The 18,455-nt window shown below is 45.9% G+C and overlaps 1 protein-coding gene across 2 annotated transcripts in view; it reads right to left on the bottom strand.

Moving 5' to 3' along the window:
• NDST2 (N-deacetylase and N-sulfotransferase 2) overlaps positions 1-18,455 on the bottom strand; it is a 126,132-nt gene that overhangs the window by 46,045 nt on the left and 61,632 nt on the right. For both annotated transcript variants that reach the window (XR_011559155.1, XM_070752103.1), the window contains exon 2: positions 4,091-5,461. Coding sequence is in view for 1 of the 2 variants with exons in the window: in XM_070752103.1 (XP_070608204.1) it covers positions 4,091-5,083 (993 nt within the window). In the remaining variant the exon portion in view is untranslated. The remainder of the gene's footprint in view (positions 1-4,090; positions 5,462-18,455) is intronic.

The raw sequence follows: 18,455 nt of genomic DNA, 5'->3' as shown, positions 1-18,455 counted from the left end.
GATTTCTAATTTGAGTTTATGTTCTTTGGATAAACCCAGGATTAGAAACATAGAAATATAGAAACATAGAAGTCTGACGGCAGAAAAAGACCTCCTGGTCCATCTAGTCTGCCCTTATACTATTTTCTGTATTTTATCTTAGGATGGATATATGTTTATCCCAGGCATGTTTAAATTCAGTTACTGTGGATTTATCTACCACGTCTGCTGGAAGTTTGTTCCAAGGATCTACTACTCGTTCAGTAAAATAATATTTTCTCATGTTGCTTTTGATCTTTCCCCCAACTAACTTCAGATTGTGTCCCCTTGTTCTTGTGTTCACTTTCCTATTAAAAACACTTCCCTCCTTATTTAACCCTTTAATATATTTAAATTTGGGTTAGGATTTTCAAAGTCTGGCAAGGAGGACATTACAGGACCTGCCTTTGTCACTTCATTCATTTGTTGCACAAACACACACACAGTCTCTTTTCCTCACCCCATCTCTCTCTCTCTCTCTCTCCCTCTCTCTCTCTCTCTCGTACAGGACCACAAGTTTAGATCACTTTAGTAGTCTGGCTTTATGTTTGGACTTTCCCAGCTTCTCAAACATGCACCAGAGTTTTATAAAAAAGATGGAGTTCTTGTTTTTCCTACTGTACCAAACTTTTGAGAAAGAGAAAACAGAATAAAACTCTCTTCTCCTCCAAAACACAGTGCAATGTTACCATTAAAAGGAAACCCTGCTCCACCAAGTGCACCATCCTCTAACTTCAGTGGTACCTCTACTTAAGAACGCCTGTACTTAAGAACTTTTCTAGATAAGAACCAGTTGTTCAAGATTTTTTTGCCTCTACTTAAGAATCCGAGCCCGGATAAATTTTCCAGGAAATTTGAGTGGCACAAAGGCCTGGCCAGTTTCTTGCCATTCCCCCTTTAATCTCGGCCATCTCGAGCTTTTCTGGGCTGTCAGAGGAGCCTTTCGGTGATGCTTAAGGATGCTTTGGCAGCCCAGGGTGAATGGGGGGAGGTGTGTGCTTCTCCTCGCGGCCTCTGAGTCCCTCTTTTTTTTTAAGCCTTAAAGTTTTGGATTTTTTTGATTCCCATCACCTCCTCTTCTTCCTCCTGCCACCCAAATTCTGAGCTTTTATTTCTTTCCTAATGGGATTGCACACATTATTTGCTTTTACATTGATTCCTATGGGGAAAAAATTGCTTCCACTTTTCTATTTAAGAACCTGGTCACGGAACAAATTAAGTTCTTAAGTAGAGGTACCACTGTACTTGGAAGACATACCCTACACTTCTTTCATTACTTCTCCTGAACAGAAGGATAAAGCAAAGTTGACCTCGGTTTTGCCTTCTGTAACTTAGCAAAGGTTCATAAGAAGGATTAAAATAAAACAAAACAAAACAATATGTACACAACTAGCAGCACTGACCTGACTATCCTGTTTATTGGCTCTTGTATTATTCACCAGGAAAAGATATCCAGCTTATTCTATTCCTATCTTTTTATCAGAAACCCATTTTGATAGAAAACTGTCTACAATTACTATTTTAAACAACAGTAACTGAAACAGGCTCAGCACTTACTTATGAGATGGCATTATAAAACAAACTCTTAAAAGTGTGCCACAAGCAATATTTTAAGAGGCTTGAACTTCTCACTTTAAATAAACTTCAAACTATGTTATGCAAAACATTTATAAAATAGATCATGCAATCTATCAGAGGGATAATTTTTCAAACTACTGGGAAATCTTTAACCTCATATTCTACTGAGACAGATAGCTTCCTTTAAACCCAATGCTATACAGTGTTCCCTCGCTTTTTGCACGGGATGCGTTCCGAGACCGCCCGCGAAAGTCGAATTTCCGCGAAGTAGAGATGTGGAAGTAAATACACTATTTTTGGCTATGAACAGTATCACAAGCCTTCCCTTAACACTTTAAACCCCTAAATTGCAATTTCCCATTCCCTTAGCAACCCTTCAGATTATTACTCACCATGTTTATTTATTAAAGTTTATTTAAAAATACATTTATTAAAGGCGGACCAAAGTTTGGCGATGACATATGACGTCATCGGGTGGGAAAAACCGTGGTATAGGGGGAAAAACTCCGCAAAGTCTTTTTTAATTCATATTTTTGAAAAACCATGGTATAGACTTTCCGCGAAGTTCGAACCCGCAAAAATCGAGGGAACACTGTATATGGATTAAGTAGAAAAATCCAGTGGGCTCATTCTCCTAGCAAATTTATTATGATTTTATCCTTACTATACTCAAAAATTCAGACACCTAAACCTATGGCTTCTCTTATGATTTGGAAAATGGGCAATACATTTCATCCACATCGCCATCTCTTACCAATGCATGCTGAATTAGCAATGGGTAAAAATGTTCATTGTCAGCCTAGCTCTACTTTTCTCCTGAGGGTTGTTAAGTTTGAATTTCTAATGCAACAAAGACTGAATTTAGCAAACCCACTCACATCATGGGTACAAAAGATAAATGCAGACTGTTGTGACAGCAAACCTCGTGAATCTCTTCAATGTCAGATAAGGATTAGGGGTAACAGTTTTAGAACAAAAGACATTTGATCTTTCACCACCCCCCCCCCCAAATTGATGTTCCAGGAATTTAGAGAAGGGAAAAAATCTATTTCACGAAGAATTAGTATTTTACACACACAGAAATAAGCTTTGCAATTCTATATGTTTAACGAAACAGTAAGAACTTATATCAGTGATGGCGAACCTATGACAAGGGTGTCACAGGTTGCACGTAGAGCCATATCTGCTGGCATGTGAGCCGTTGCCCTAGCTTAGCTCTGACGTGCGTGTGTGTGCTGGCCAGCTGATTTTTGGCTCACACAGAGGCTCTGGAAGGGCGTTTTTGGCTTCCAGAGAGCCTCCAAGGGAATGGAGGAGAGAATTTTTATCCTCCCCTGGCTCCAAGGAAGCCTTTGGAGTCTGGGGAGGGCAAAACACAAGCCTACTGGGGCCACCAGAAGTTGGCAAACAGGCCGTTTCTGGCCTCCAGAGGGCCTCCGGGGTGTAGGGGAAGCTGTTTTCTCCCTCCCCAGGCATTGAATTAAGGACGTGGGCACTCGCGCATGCGCAATAGCATTCGTGCACATTCTTTCGGCAGCCAAGGAATAAAAGGTTCGCCATCACTGACCTGTATCCTTTTGGAAACTATTAGTAAAGATACAGTGGTACCTCATCTTACGAACGACTCTTCTAACGAACTTTTCAAGATACGAACCTGGTGTTTAAGATTTTTTTGCCTCTTCTTCCGAACTATTTTCACCTTACGAACCCAAGCCGCTGCTGCTGGGATGAAGGGGTTTCTTTTCCCCCCCTTTTTTGAAGAAAGAAAAGGGAGGGGCCGCTTGGAGGGGGAAAGACTTTGCATTAAAAGTAGAACAGAGTGCTTGCAGAGGCACTGAAAGGGTGTCTTTTGAAGAAAGAAAAGGGAGGGGCGGCTTGGAGGGGGAAAGACTTTGGAGAGAACAGCAAAGGGTGTCTTTTGAAGAAAGAAAAGGGAGGGGCAGCTTGGAGGGGGAAAGACTTTGGAGAGAACAGCAAAGGGTGTCTTTTGAAGAAAGAAAAGGGAGGGGCGGCTTGGAGGGGGAAAGACTTTGGAGAGAACAGCCTGCTTGCAGAGGCACTGAAAGGGTGTCTTTTGAAGAAAGAAAAGGGAGGGGCGGCTTGGAGGGGGAAAGACTTTGGAGAGAACAGCCTGCTTGCAGAGGCACTGAAAGGGTGCCTTTTGAAGAAAGAAAAGGGAGGGGCGCCCCCTTGCCTTTCTTCCTTCCCACTCACCCTTTAGCCTAGCCTTGCTTCTTCCACCCGCCCCCTTTAGATGCTCCTCCCTGCCCTCTCTTCGCCTCCCTTCTAAAGTTTGGGATTTTCCTGAAGGATTTGCACGCATTATTTGCTTTTACATTGATTCCTATGGGAAACATTGTTTCGTCTTACGAACTTTTCACCTTACGAACCTCCTCTTGGAACCAATTAAGTTCGTATCATGAGGTACCACTGCACTTGGGAGTTATGACAGTTGTTTAACTTTATATTCCCATCCACTCTGTTCCCACATTACCTCTACATCAGACACCTTCATGCGTGTCCCTTCTTTGCCCACAAAGATATCATCAATGTCCACAAGGATGTAGCGGTCAAGGGTCAGACAGAGACGCTTGCCGGTCAGGTAAGCAATAGCGTCAACGAAGATGAGCTTGTGCAGCCAGAAATTGAGATTATTACCAAAAAGAACCCTCTGGATGCCATCGTGGAGACCGAGATCCTGCACCACGGTGGCATGCAGAGCTCGGTGCGTTGTCAGGTGTGGGATCGACTCTGACGATTTGGTGCTGGCCATCAATACAGGTTCATAAGTTGTGTGGTTCGACTGGAACACCGTCCAATCATCCCCAGGCAGAGGCCCCTGTTCCACTTCGTTAGCCTGGGTGACATATAGAAGCGGGGCGCTGGGATTGATGTGATAATCTCGCAATCCCAAATTGGAATGTAGGAAGAGGGGAAAGCCTTTGAGCTGAGCACTAAGCAAGCTGTTCTCGTTTGCCTTGAAGAAACCGATGATGCCGACTCCGTATTCCACACAATATTTGTCCAAAAGGTCCCTGTTCCAGGTATCCAGGTTCACATATTTGAGGATGTTCTCATAGATAATGAGAGCGTAGCGGCCGTGGTCCTTGTCCATTAGAGTGGGCATGTCTCCCTTCCCAGGAGCAATCTCTGTCCTATATTTAAACCGGCTAGACTCTAAGATGGCCACGATCTCTTGACCCAGCTGGGAATAAATGCTTTCCACAAAAACAAGCACCACGGGATCTGTGCGTGAGTTGTCGACCGATTTTGTGAGCCTCCAGCTTGCCTGGGGCTGGAGGAGGATCCTGTGTTGATTGCTACAGTCGCTGAAGGGAAGAGGGGGCGGTTCCTTGATTTTGGGGCTGTTCGTGACATAGTAAGCCAGGAAGCACATGGAGACCAGGCTGAAGGCAATGAGGAGCAGAATCAGTCTGTGGAGCTCCAACTGTCGCACATTCCTCACCACTTTCCACAGCTGAATCATGATGAGGTAGGTGGCTTAACCGTGCCTCAAGTTTGGCACCGGTCAAGCTGCCTTGGTGCCTCCCGCGCCACCACCGGAAGAGCCAGCGGCAGCTCACAGAAAACAAATGTAGGCTGCAGAGAGGAAACAGGTCTACGGGAGCAGCTGCAAGACTAGATCCCCAGCGATCTGCCATTTATCTCAAGTGACCATGGCCTTCAATTCCCATTGCTCCCTTGAGCACTTCCTCCTTTTTGCTTCTCCACTGGCTGAGAAAAGTCCTAGGAAGCAAGTAGGCTACATGCGCTTGTAAGGGAAGTGTAGGCTCTCCAGAAAATGAAGTGGTGCCACCAACTGATGAGCTTGCCAATCACATGGTTGTTATTCTGAATTCGCCACCTGCAATTAAAAAACAAACAAACCTGAGATGAAGTTAGGTGTTCAAGAAAGATCAACAGTGCTACAGTGAAATGCCCATGATGACCTATTGGGATATTGTTCTGCCGGCGTGTCCCAACCGCCTGTAATTACAGGGTAATTAGTCCAGGAAGACACACACCACACGATAGAAGGAAAACCCAGAAGTCTTTATCTACAGAAAAGCAGAAAAAAACTCCCATTTTAAATGTCAAAAGGATTTTCTGGTACACACAAGGCACAGGTTAAATGCAATCCAATTTCTCACCCAATAACTGGGAAATTGAGTCCAATTCTAAAGTCCAGAAAGTCCACACACACAATCTTGAACAGCAAAAACCACGATCTTGACGAAACTACGAATCAGATAAACTGCCATGAGGCTAAACCAGCAGGCTGCTCTTTTATCTGTAGCACTAATTACAGCAGCTCCACCCAACCACAGGTGGCCTCACTGATCTCCTGTAATAATCCTTCAGTTGTTCTCTCCTATACATCACTCTACGCATGCGTGGATGTGTTATAAGTTCTTGTTCAGAATCCAGGGATGATAAGGATGATTGATCTCCTGGGCTGCCTGCCAAACTCCCCTCTTCCAAGTCACCCCCACCTTCACTACGTGTTCGGGTAAGTCCAGTTGCCTCTTGAAAAAGCACTTTTAGGTTAAATCCTAATATAAAATCAATGTAAAATTATGCAAATAAATGAATGATTTAATAAGTACAAGTTGTTGGAAAATACTAGAAAGGAAAGAAAGCGCAGCAATAGAAACAGTAAAAGAAAATAAGGTAATGTTTTTCAAACTATTCAAAAATTCTCTACTTTATGCCTCAATTCCCAAAGATGCCAAAGTACACAAAATTAAGAAAACCTGATCAGAAACAGATGTCCTCAGCCCTCAAAGTAGCGACGCAAATCAAGTTTGTGGAGTGGAGACCAATCCTGTTTAACAGAAATGCCCAATTTTACTTATTCAGCTATCTCCATTCTAATGGCTAAATGCAACGTAATAATTTTTAGCAGACTTCTAAAAGAATTTAGAGGAAAATTTGCTTCGAGGGTATTAAGTTATGGGGGGGGGATGTTACTTTTCTTTCCTTCAAGATACCACAACCGTTTTAAATATGTATTTGCCGACCAAGTATGGTTTTATGGGCTACTTAGTCTTATTGGTAAAAACCAATTTTAAAGTCTTCATTAGAAGAAAGAACTAATCTGATCACCATTTACTGTTTTTTCCTAGCTAAGAAACTTTTTAGAGCAAATAAATGAAGCCAGGAATCTCATAACTGCTCACGTTTAAGAATTTCTCCTTCAGAAAAATTAAAATCTGTTCTGTCTGGGTCACTCCAGAAGCCAATACCAACCCAAAAAGAGAAGCCAGACACACCAATTAAAGGCAAAGGCAGTTTATAAAATTCAAGAAAAACACAGATAACAGAAAATGTCCTTACAAACAGAAAAACGCTGTATCTTCCAATATATCCACGAAGGCAAACGTCCATGCAGCAATACAGGATTCTTGCTGCCAAGACGAGGCTGTAGATAGCAGACCTACACCTCCCACGGGTCTTCCAAACTGCTGGGCCACAAGCCAGGAACAGAGACGTCGAGAACAAAACAGGACACCGTAACTCCAACTGATAACACTCCACATGGCTTCAAGGGCTTGCCTGCCTTTTAAACCCTGCTAAGGAGGACCACACCCAAGCCCAGTTGTTCCTAATTCTGTGCTGATAATACTTCTTTAATTGCTCCTTTCTCTGATCTGAACGTCTCTGTCGCATGTCAATGACGGCTTGTGCTTCATCACCTAATGACTCCAAGCTACTGGCTGGGGAGAGCCCCCCCCCGGGGCTCTCATGCTGTTCTCCTTCATCCCATTCCTGACTTTCCTCTCCCCCGTCCGACTGTTCAGCCCCCTCCTCTTCGCTGTCATCCTCCTCAGGGCATGGAGCCAGCAGAGACACAGCCGGTCCCTGAGCAGCCTCAGGGTGAACCACAAAAAAATCTAACTAGTAAACAATCTTTTATTTTTATTTAAATAGGTCGTACTCCCAGCCTTCTCTTAAGGCTCTCAAAATTCCTTTTCTGGCCAGAAAGCTAGCCAAGGCTACCTTCTTCAAGGCTAGAAGATTGTCTTCACCAGTTTTCTAGCTCTGTCTTGCATTCCCTGGGCATGACTGCCAACAGCAGCAAATAAAGGGAAATTGACTCAGGTGTGGTGGAACAGGAAGAAAACCCATGCTTCTCAGGAGTGGTGGAGCATGTGGGTTGAGAAGACCCACATGCTAGTGGACTTAGTCAGTTGAGGCCTCCCGACCTCATTGTAGGGCAAGGTGCAGTGCTCCACTGACTTTAAGGGTGGACACGCTTTGTTTCTTTTCTTTTTTTTAAATATAGTTTATTGGTTTTTTAAGGAAAGAAAAAAAAAGAGAGAGGGAAATAGGCGTTGATATGCTTACCTGAATGCCTCTTCTCGTACGGTGAGTGGGTACAGCAGTCACATGGGTTTGCTCTGTCCAATCCGGTGGAACTGAGCCTAGTATTAAAAAAGACTGCTGGATCCGCCCCTTCCCCAGAATTCGCGAATCCGTAGACTAGGCTCAGTAGTGAAGCTCTTTAAAGTTCAACTCCCGTGTTAAAAGAAGTTAGAATAGAAAGTGAAGAAGACCACACAAAGGGAGGGAAGTGACTGCTGTACCCACTCACCGTACGAGAAGAGGCGTTCAGGTAAGCATATCAACGCCTATTCTCCGTACTGAAGGAGTGGGTCCAGCAGTCACATGGGACATACCCAATAGATAGGTCCCTAGGGTGGGAGTACATGGCTATCGTGAGAGATAACGGATTGGAGTACTCTTCTGCCGAAGGCAGCGTCCGCTGATGCGTACGAATCAATTTTGTAGTGCTTTATGAAGGAATTTGGTGAGGCCCAAGTGGCTGCTTTGCAGACTTCTTCCAACGGAGCCTGAGTTGCTCAAGTGGCAGATGTGGCAGCACTTCTGGTGGAGTGCGCTGTAATATTCCTTGGAATGGAAAGGGAAGCTGTCTCGTAGGGCTTAGAGATGGTCCCTCTGATCCAACGGCCTATTACTGTGGAAGACACTCTAGATCCCCGGGATCTGGGGTGGTAAGCCCCGAAGAGTGCTTCTGACCTTCCTATGGGTCCTGTGCGTTGGATATAGATCTTTAGCGCCCTAGTGAAAACCAGGATGTGCCATCTAATTGCCAGGGGATGCTCTCGTTGGAGACAGAAGGAAGGTAAGACGATATCCTGAGATCTGTGGAACATGGAACTGACCTTTGGGAGAAAGGTGGGGTCCAGTCGCAGAACCACCTTGTCCTGGTGGAACTGACAGAGGTCCTGTCTGGTAGAAAGGGCTGCCAATTCAGACATGCGTCGGGCAGATGTAATCGCCACCAGGAATGCTACCTTGAAGGATAGGTACCTGAGGGACGCAGACTTCAGGGGTTCGTAAGGTGCCTGAGTAAGGGAGTGGAGAACCCGTGGCAAGTCCCAGGTAGGATATCTGTGGATCTTGGAAGGCCTGAGGTTGGCCACTCCTCTTAGAAATTCTTGGATTTCCGGGAAGGAGCGTAGGGGCTGCCTGGGAGGCCCCGCCAGGACGGAAGAAATGACTGCCAGGTGACGCCGGATGGTGCTGGTAAAGAGGCCTTGGTGGAAAACCTTTCATGAGGAAGGCGATTATCCTGTGTATGGAAGGACACAGGGGAGATAAGCCCTCCTGTGAGCACCATTGATGGAATTTGGACCAAGTATGGTCGTAGATCCGATTGGTAGACCCCCATCTGGACTACAGGATGACTTCCACTGTGTCCGGGTCATTCCCTCGCAGGTCTAGGTCCCTCCGGATAATAGCCAGGCGGTGGGGTGGAACCACTCCGGGTCCGGATGGAAGGGGGCCCCTTGCCGCAACATCTCCTCCGAAACGGGGAGTCGCCAGGGGTCCTGGATGGACAGTTGTTGGAGGTCCGCGAACCATGGCCTGCGAGGCCAGTGAGGGGCTATCAGGATTACCCGGCTTTTTCCAGAAGAATTTTGTGGATCACGTCTGACAGAATTGAAATTGGAGGGAGGGCATACAGAAGACCCGGAGGCCAAGGACTCCTGAGAGCATTTATTGCCTCTGCTCCCGGAGACGGGAACCTGGAGATGAAGCGAGGGAGCTGGGCATTGGCTTTGGTCGCAAACAGATCTAACACTGGGTGGCCGAACCTGAGGCAGATTAGGTGGAACAGTGACTGATGGAGGTTCCACTCGCCTGGGTCTATGGTCGCTCGCGAGAGCCAGTCCGCTTGGACGTTTAGGCTCCCCGAGATGTGATCGGCTAGAAGCGACTGGAGATGTTTCTCTGCCCAGAGGCCTAACTTCAGGGCCTCCCTCATGAGATCCTTGGATCTTGTGCCTCCCTGTCTGCAAATATGGCTATTGGTGGCTATATTGTCCGTGAGGACCAACACATGCTGATTGGAGATGTGAGATTGGGATTGTTTTAGAGCTAGAGACACGGCTCGTAATTCTAGTCAATTGATGGGCCTGGAAGCCTCCTCCGGTGACCCTGTGCCCTGAGCTAAAAGACCTTGGGCGAGGGCTCCCCAGCCCGAGAGGCTGGCATCTGTGGTGACTACAAACTGGTCGGGGCACCGGAAGAGAGATCCCTTTGCTAGGGCTGGAGACGACCACCACTTGAGGGATCTGCGAACCGCAGAAGAATGGAAATGCGGCGATTTGAGTTGCTGTGGCCCGATCTCTGAAACGGTAACAGAAGCCACTGTAGTTCCCTGGCGTGAAGGCGGGCCCAGGGGACAATACCAATACATGACACCGTTTTACCCAAAAGGGAAGATAGGGTGGCAATGGAGGCAGATTGTTGGGGCATAATGCGAGCAATGAGACCCCAAAAAACTACGTTTTCTCTCAGTGGAGAGGAAAACCTGGGCTAACTCAGAATTAATGATAGTTCCCAGATGCAGAATGGAAGTGGAAGGATCCAGGTGGCTCTTTTTGAAATTTATGGAGAAACCATGATTCTGTAGAACCGACATGGTAAGGGAGAGGTCTGCAGCCACTCCAGTTCTGGAATTCCCATGAATTTAAATGTCATCTAAATAACATAAGATATGAATGGGAGAGGCTCGGGAATGAGCCGTCAAGGATCCCAAGAGTTTAGTGAGGACTCTGGGAGCTGAGGAGAGCCCAAATGGCATAGCCCTATACTGGAAGTGCCTGCCTTGAAAGGCGAAGCGCAAAAATTTCCTATGGGCCTTGGCAATGGGAAGATGGAGGAAGGCCTCCGTGAGATCCAGAGACACCATAAAGTCTCCCCGATGAAGGGCTGCTAGGATGGAAGATAAGGAATGCGTTTGAATTTCCTATATTTTATGAACCGGTTCAATTTCTTTAGGTCCAAAAAGGCTCTCCGGCCTCCAGAGGTCTTAGGGACCATGAAGAGGATGGAATAGAAGCCAGAACCTCTCCGGAGAGAGGGGACCGGTTGAATAGCTCTAATAGCCAACAAAAGGGAAATAGCCTCCTCCATTCGGAAACTATCTGAAGGGAGGCTGGGAGAAGAACAAGAAACAAGCGGTTAGGGGGAGAAGAATGAACTCTAATCTTAGGCCCCTGTTCACAGTGTCAATGACCCAGGGGTCCTTACAAGAACGGTGCCAGGCGGAAGAGAACCAGGCTAGGCAACCGCCTATGGGGAAAAAGGAGTACTTACCATCTGGCTCTTTTGGAAGCCCTGGTAGAGGAGGATCCTCTCTGATAACGGGAACCTCTGCCCCTGGTGGTTCTAGAATGGGATCGAAACCGAGGGGAATATTGACCTGGACTCCTTTGAAGGGTGAAGCCCTGATCCTGTTGCCGTCCTGTGCGCCGAAAGGGCTGCGGCTTAGGGGCCTTCTTGGTGGTGGGTCCTAAGACCTTTTTCTTGTCTGTGGTCTCTGTAAGGAGAGGATCCAGGAGGTCTCCGAAGAGCAAGTTGCGTTTCAGCGGACCCATGGCTAGCTGCCACTTTTGTCTTACTCCCGCCTGCCAAGGGCGGAGCCACAGAAGTCTTCTGGCCGTTGTTGAGGCTGCTACTGACCTGGCTGCAAATCTTGAAGATTGGAAGGTAGCATCTGCTACGTATTGGGCAGCTGCGAAGACTTTGTTGAAATCCTGTTGGCCCCTTAGATCATCTGGAGGCAGGTGAGATTGGAGCTGACGGAGCCACAAGAGCATAGCTCTGGAGAAGAAGGATGCCGCTGCAGCACTCTTAATGGCCCATGAATCTGCGAAGAGGCTTCTTTTGAGCATCTGCTCAAGGCGTTTGTCCTCCGGCCGGAGGACCTCCTCTGCTTCGCCAGGCATGGCGGCCGTTGAGTGGAGCGTTTTCACTGGCTCATCTGGCCTAGGACATGTTAGGAGCTCCTCATAGGAGGGAGAAAGCTTGTAAAGCTTCTTGTCCTTGGAAGTGGGAGTGAGGCGAGCAGTTGGGTGGTCCCACTGTTTGAGCAAGGCATCCTTAAATAATTTGGGCATAGGAATTACCTCATTGTCTTCCTGTTCTTCCATGAAGTAAGGAAGATTTTCCTCCGGAGGGTCTGAAGGAGTAGTAGCCTGTTTTTCCTGTCCGGCTAGCCCCGTGGATACTCTTGCTTTAAGCAGGAGAGATTTGAAAAGCTGAGAAGGGAAGATAGCAGCTGGGGCTGGAATCTCGATCTGGGATTCCTCGTCTTCCGACAGCCCTTGAAAGGGGTCATCATCCTCTGCTGCATTCACGTCCTCATCCTCTTCCTGAGAGGAGTCAGAGACCTCCATAAATGGGGCTCTGTAGGAAGGAGCAGAACTCACGGGACGGGAGGAGCGTGGGAGGGGATGAGACAAAGAAGACACATGGAAAGATGAGAGTTTAGCGTCCATGGTGTTAGTCAAAATAGTCAAGATAGACTGAAACTCCGGAGGCAAGGAAGAAACATCAGCCGGAAAGGAAAGAGGATCCCTGAAGGCCTGAGCAGATTCTGGCTGGGAAGGATCCTCAGTAATATCTGGCTCCTCTGGACCTAAACCCCATAGGTTAGGTTGGGGTGGATTTAGGTTTGGCTCATCCAGGGATAACACAGGAACCCCAGAGGGAGGCAGGTTAGAGGCCTCCGGGAGGGGTGTATTGGTATGCACTTGGACCTGCACTTTAAAACGTTTGGCTGATTTATCATGTAATTTTTGTAGGGCTAGGTCCCTTCTCTTCTCAGCCCTGGTGGGCCCGGCTAAGGAATGGGCGCCAGAGGAAGAGGAGGAATAGGCCTGGGGAACTTCAGTAGAATTAACAGTAGGCCTAACCTCTTTGGGACTCTTAATAGTGCCTCTCTTGGGAAAAGAAGCCATAGTCTGAAACAAATTACAGAGGACAAGGCTTGAGCCAATAAAATAGGGGGGAGAAGAATTTTTTGTGAGCTTTCCCAAGAGGAGAGGTGATTTGAAGAGAGATCGAAGGGAAGGTGTTTTGGGAGGAACGAGCATTCACACACATCCGAAGGAATGCGAACTGAGCGAATTCTGGGGAAGGGGCGGATCCAGCAGTCTTTTTTAATACTAGGCTCAGTTCCACCGGATTGGACAGAGCAAACCCATGTGACTGCTGGACCCACTCCTTCAGTACGGAGAATAGGGATACAGAAAGTAAGGGGGATACAGAACAGTAGACATGTTTCAACATAACATATACAGTGTTCCCTCGATTTTCGCGGGGGATGCGTTCCGAGACTGCCCGCAAAAGTCAAATTTCCGCGAAGTAGAGATGCAGAAGTAAATACACTATTTTTGGCTATGAGCAGTGTCACAAGCCTTCCCTTAACACTTTAAAACCCTAAATTACAATTTCCCATTCCCTTAGCAACCATTTAGATTATTACTCACCATGTTTATTTATTAAAGTTTATTTTAAAAAAATGTTTTTTAAAGGCAGACGAAAGTTTGGCAATGACATATGACGTCATCGGGCGGGGAAAACCGTGGTATGGGGGGGAAACCGCGAAGTATTTTTTAATTAATATTTTTGAAAACCCGTGGTATAGACGTTTCGCGAAGTTCGAACCCGCGAAAATCGAGCAAACACTGTATATCTTATAATCTATCAATTCTAAACATTCAACTGTGCATTTTCATGTTATACTTAATATTTAACGTTTTAACGTTTTATGGTTTCATATCTATAGATTTGCCCAGAGATATAGTAGTATGGTTAGGTAAGTTAGGATGGGATTTGGGTGGGGAAGGGGAAAGAGCTGGTACCTGCAATATAGCAGGCGTATGTAGTTTAACGACATATTATTTGATTACGCTGTTATGGCAGTGGGTGTGTATATTGAGGGATAGTTGTATGTTACGTTGTTAGTAATTTATAAATAGGTATCAGGAGAATCAAACTCAGACAGAACATATAGTTTACATTTGGTCTATGCTTTGGTTGTACAGTAGTACCTCTAGATACGAGCTGCTCCACATGCGAGTATTCCAAGATACGAGCCACGAGGGGAGAGAAATTTCTTTTCGAGACCCGAGCTCAAATTCAGGATACGAGCCGAGCGTCCACTAGGTGGCGCAAGAATCCTTGCTTCTGGTTATCTCGGAGGGGGAAAACAAAGTCTAAAGCCATTTGTTTCAGATACGAGTTGTTCGACATACAAGCTCCCTTCTGGAATGAATTAAACTCGTATCTAGAGGTACTACTGTATTTATTTTTCCTTTGGAGAGGAGTAAGAAGTTTTCAGTTGGTTTCGGTTTTATTGTTATTAGTGTTGGATAACCATCTGTACCACTTCTCCCAGGCCTTGCAGAACTCGGATTCGTTCTTATTTTGTATTTCCATTGTCATTTTGGATAGTTCAGCACATTCCGTGTTTTTACTAATGATAGTTAAAGTTGTTGGGATGTTTTTTTCTTTCCATTGTTGGGCGTATGTTAGTCTGGCGGCAGTCAATACGTTTTCAAGTGCGCGATTATTGACCATGCAACTGCTGGAGTGCTGCAACAGTTGGAACTTCAAGCAGGGACCACCAATCGCTTCGTTCAAGCACCGTGGTAATTTTGAACAGTCCCGGAACGAATGCTCGTAAGTAGAGGAGTATCTTGTAGTAGTAGTAATTTATAGTTAACTTCAATTAAAATATTTTATGTTGCTTTTCTACTTTGCAGCATTCGAAATGGACTCAGAAAAATATTTAAAATTGGAAAATGAAGTAAATCTGTACAAGGAAGATCAAATTGTTAGATATTGAAGCCTATTACAAGAAAACAGAGGGGAAAAACTGCCTAATAATCTTAATCACCTCGTAGTTTCTTTCGGCTTTTAAGTTCACTTTTCATAAGATTTTTTTCCCCTACAAATCAAAATACATCGGAATTCTTGGGCCGGTCCCACGCTCATCCGACACACATCTGCTATTCAAAACCAAGCAGATGTGCAAAATTGTAGGACTAATTCGGTCAAGTCAAGAGCCAACAACTAATTGTGACTAATCAATTTGTGTCGAAGGACAACTCTTCATAGAGATGTTTTGTTTCAAGAACGCAAGCACAGGCAAGCATACACATGTACATGCATGCATGCGCATATGTATACACACATACATACACACACACACACCAGACTGCCTTCATCAGACTGCCAGGCTTTTGGGGAGCTGACTCATCGAGGCCTTGCCAGCTGGGGTCCAGTGTTTTTACAGAAGTGTTGGGATGGCATCAATAATCTAAAATCATATCTCTCTTTATTCGTCTTTAAATCAATAGACTAAACACCATATAACATATTAATACTAATTTTTATATCAACTCTTACATTCTTTTTTATATATATACAGTGATACCTTGTCTTACAAACTTAATTGGTTCCGGGACAAGGTTCTTAAGGTGAAAAGTTTGTACGACGAAACAATGTTTCCCATAGGAATCAATGGAAAAGTGATTAATGTGTGCAAGCCCAAAATTCACCCCTTTTGCCAGCCGAAGCGCCCGTTTTTGCGCTGCTGGGATTCACCTGAGGCTCACCTCCATGGGAAACCCCACCTCCGGACTTCTGTGTTTTTGCGATGCTGCAGGGGAATCCCAGTAAGGGAATCCCAGCATCGCAAAAACGAGCGCTTCACTGGCAATAGAAGTCTGGAGGTGGGGTTTCCCAGCAAAGGGAGCATCAGTGAAATCGCAGCATCACAAAAACACCAAAGTCCTTGAAACCTCTGTGTTTTTGTGATGCTGCGATTTCACTGAGGCTCCCCTCACTGGGAAACCTCACCTCTGGACTTCTGTTGCCAGTAAAGCACCCGTTTTTGCGCTACTGGGATTCCCCTGCTGGGATTCCTCTGCAGCATCACAAAAACACAGAAGTCTGGAGATGGGGTTTCCCATGGAGGGAACCTCAGGGGAATCCCAGCAGCACAAAAATGGGTGCTTCACTGGCAACGGAAGTCCGGAGGTGGGGCATCCCAGCACCAGCGGTGGGTTTGTAAGGTGAAAATAGTTTGTAAGAAGAGGCAAAAACCCCTTAAACCCCGGGTTTGTATCTTGAAAAGTTTGTATGACGAGGCGTTTGTAAGACGAGGTATCACTGTATACACAATAATACATTTATTATACTATATATATACACCCCTTATTATTATTTTTACAAAATGTCGTATCACCTAAAAACGTCTGCGCTATACGCAAATCCACTCCCCTCAATATCTTCTACATTCTAAACTTCCTTAATTATATCATTCCTTTAAATAAACTACAAATCTTTTCAACTAATTTGCTCTTACTTTCCTCTTTCATAAATTATCTTCCACTAACGATTATATATATACACGTATTAGAAATTGGAAATTAAATGTTTGGATTACAAATATAATACACGCTATAAATGGTAACAATAAGGATACTTTTTATTTACATACTTTGAGCAATATATTATTCATACAAAGAACTTTATGTATTTTATGTATTACTATGTACAGTACTATCATTTTGCCAAACCCCTAGATTTTGTATCCTTCCCCGCTACCTTTTTTCTCCTCCTGTTTATATTTCCCTCCCCTTTTTTACTAATAAATAAAGTATATTTTTTTAAAATAATAATCTAAAATCAAGTGAAATGACACAATGAAGTATGATGCCTAGCTGAAATCTCTGTATTCAGTTATTATTACAGTGTTCCCTCGATTTTCGCGATCTCGATCTTCGCGAAACGCTATATCGCGATTTTTCCACCCGATGATGTCACTCTCTTCCTTCCTTTCTCATCTTTCTTTCTCTCTCTCTTTCTCTCTCTTGCTTCTTCCTCTCTCACATGCTCTTCCTCCCTCTCTCATCTCTTTCTTTCCTTCTCTCTCTTTCTCTATCTCTCCCCCTCTTGCTGGTGGGTGGCGGGCGGCTGAGCGGGGGCATCAGCGAGGAGCCGGGGTTTCCCCTTTGCGTGGGCGGCCGGGAAGACCCAGGGAAGGTTCCTTCGGCCGCCCAGCAGCTGATCTGCTCGGTAGCGCAGCAGCATTGAGGAGCCGAATCGGGGTTTCCCCGCACGCAAAGGGGAAACCCCGATTCGGCTCCTCGCTGCTGCTGCGCTACCGAGCAGATCAGCTGCTGGGCGGCCGAAGGAACCTTCCCTGGGTCTTCCCGGCCGCCCACGCAAAGGGGAAACCCCGGCTCCTCGCTGATGCCCGCCCTCGCCCGCCCACCAGCAAGAGGGGGAAGACCCAGGGAAGGTTCCTTCGGCCGCCCAGCAGCTGATCTGCTCGGTAGCGCAGCAGCAGCGAGGAGCCGAATCGGGGTTTCCCCTTTGCGTGGGCGGCGGGGAACGCAAACTCCACCATCTACGCATGCGCGGCCATAGAAAAAAGGGCGCGCATGCGCAGATGGTGTTTTTACTTCCGCAACCCTACATCGCGAAAAATCGATTATCGCGAGGGGTCTTGGAACGGAACCCTCGCGATAATAGAGGGATCACTGTATTATTATTATTATTATTATTATTATTATTATTATTATTATTATTATTTATTAGATTTATATGCCGCTCCTCTCCGAAGACTCGGAGCAGCTCACAACAACTAAACAGTACAAATCCAATGATTAAAAACAATTTAAAACCCATAATATAAAAAACAGTCATGCATCTCAGACAAACCATACATAAAACGGAAACGGCCCAGGGGAATCAATTTCCCCATGCCTGACGGCAGAGGTGGGTTTTAAGGAGTTTGCGAAAAGCAAGGAGGGTGGGGGCAGTCCTAATCTCCAGGGGAAGTTGATTCCAGAGGGTCGGGGCCGCCACAGAGAAGGCTCTTCCCCTGGGTCCCGCCAGACAACATTGTTTTGTCAACGGGACCCAGAGAAGGCCAACTCTGTAGGACCTAACCGGTTGCTGGGATTCATGCGGCAGAAGACGGTCCCGGAGATATTCTGGTCTGATGCCATGAAGGGCTTTATAGGTCATAACCAATACTTTGAATTGTGATCGGAAACTGCTCGGCAACCAATGCAGACTGCGGAGTGTTGGTGTAACATGGGCATATTTGGGAAAGCCCATGATTGCTCTCGCAGCTGCATTCTGCATGATCTGGAGTTTCTGAACACTCTTCAAAAGTAGCCCCATGTAGAGAGCATTACAGTAGTCAAACCTCGAGGTGATGAGGTCATAAGTGACTGTTTATCTGACTATAGCAGTGATGGCGAACCTTTTTTAACTTGGGTGCCAAAATAGTGCAAGTGCTCACACCAATATTCAATGACCCCCACATGCCCCGCTCCCCCATTTTCTAACTTCCGATGGGCCTGGTTGGCCCATTTTCCACCCTCCCCAGGCACTAGAGGTTTTCTTGGTGCTTGTGGAGGGCAAATACGCCTTTCCCTGCCCCCCGGAGGCCCTCTGGAAGCCAAAAATGCTCTCCCAGAGCATCTTTGCAAACTAAAAAAAGCTGGCAGGCAGCCACA

This window comes from Erythrolamprus reginae, chromosome 5, assembly GCF_031021105.1.
Source record: "Erythrolamprus reginae isolate rEryReg1 chromosome 5, rEryReg1.hap1, whole genome shotgun sequence".
Taxonomy (NCBI): domain Eukaryota; kingdom Metazoa; phylum Chordata; class Lepidosauria; order Squamata; family Dipsadidae; genus Erythrolamprus; species Erythrolamprus reginae.
This window is presented reverse-complemented; position numbering and strand designations above follow the sequence as displayed.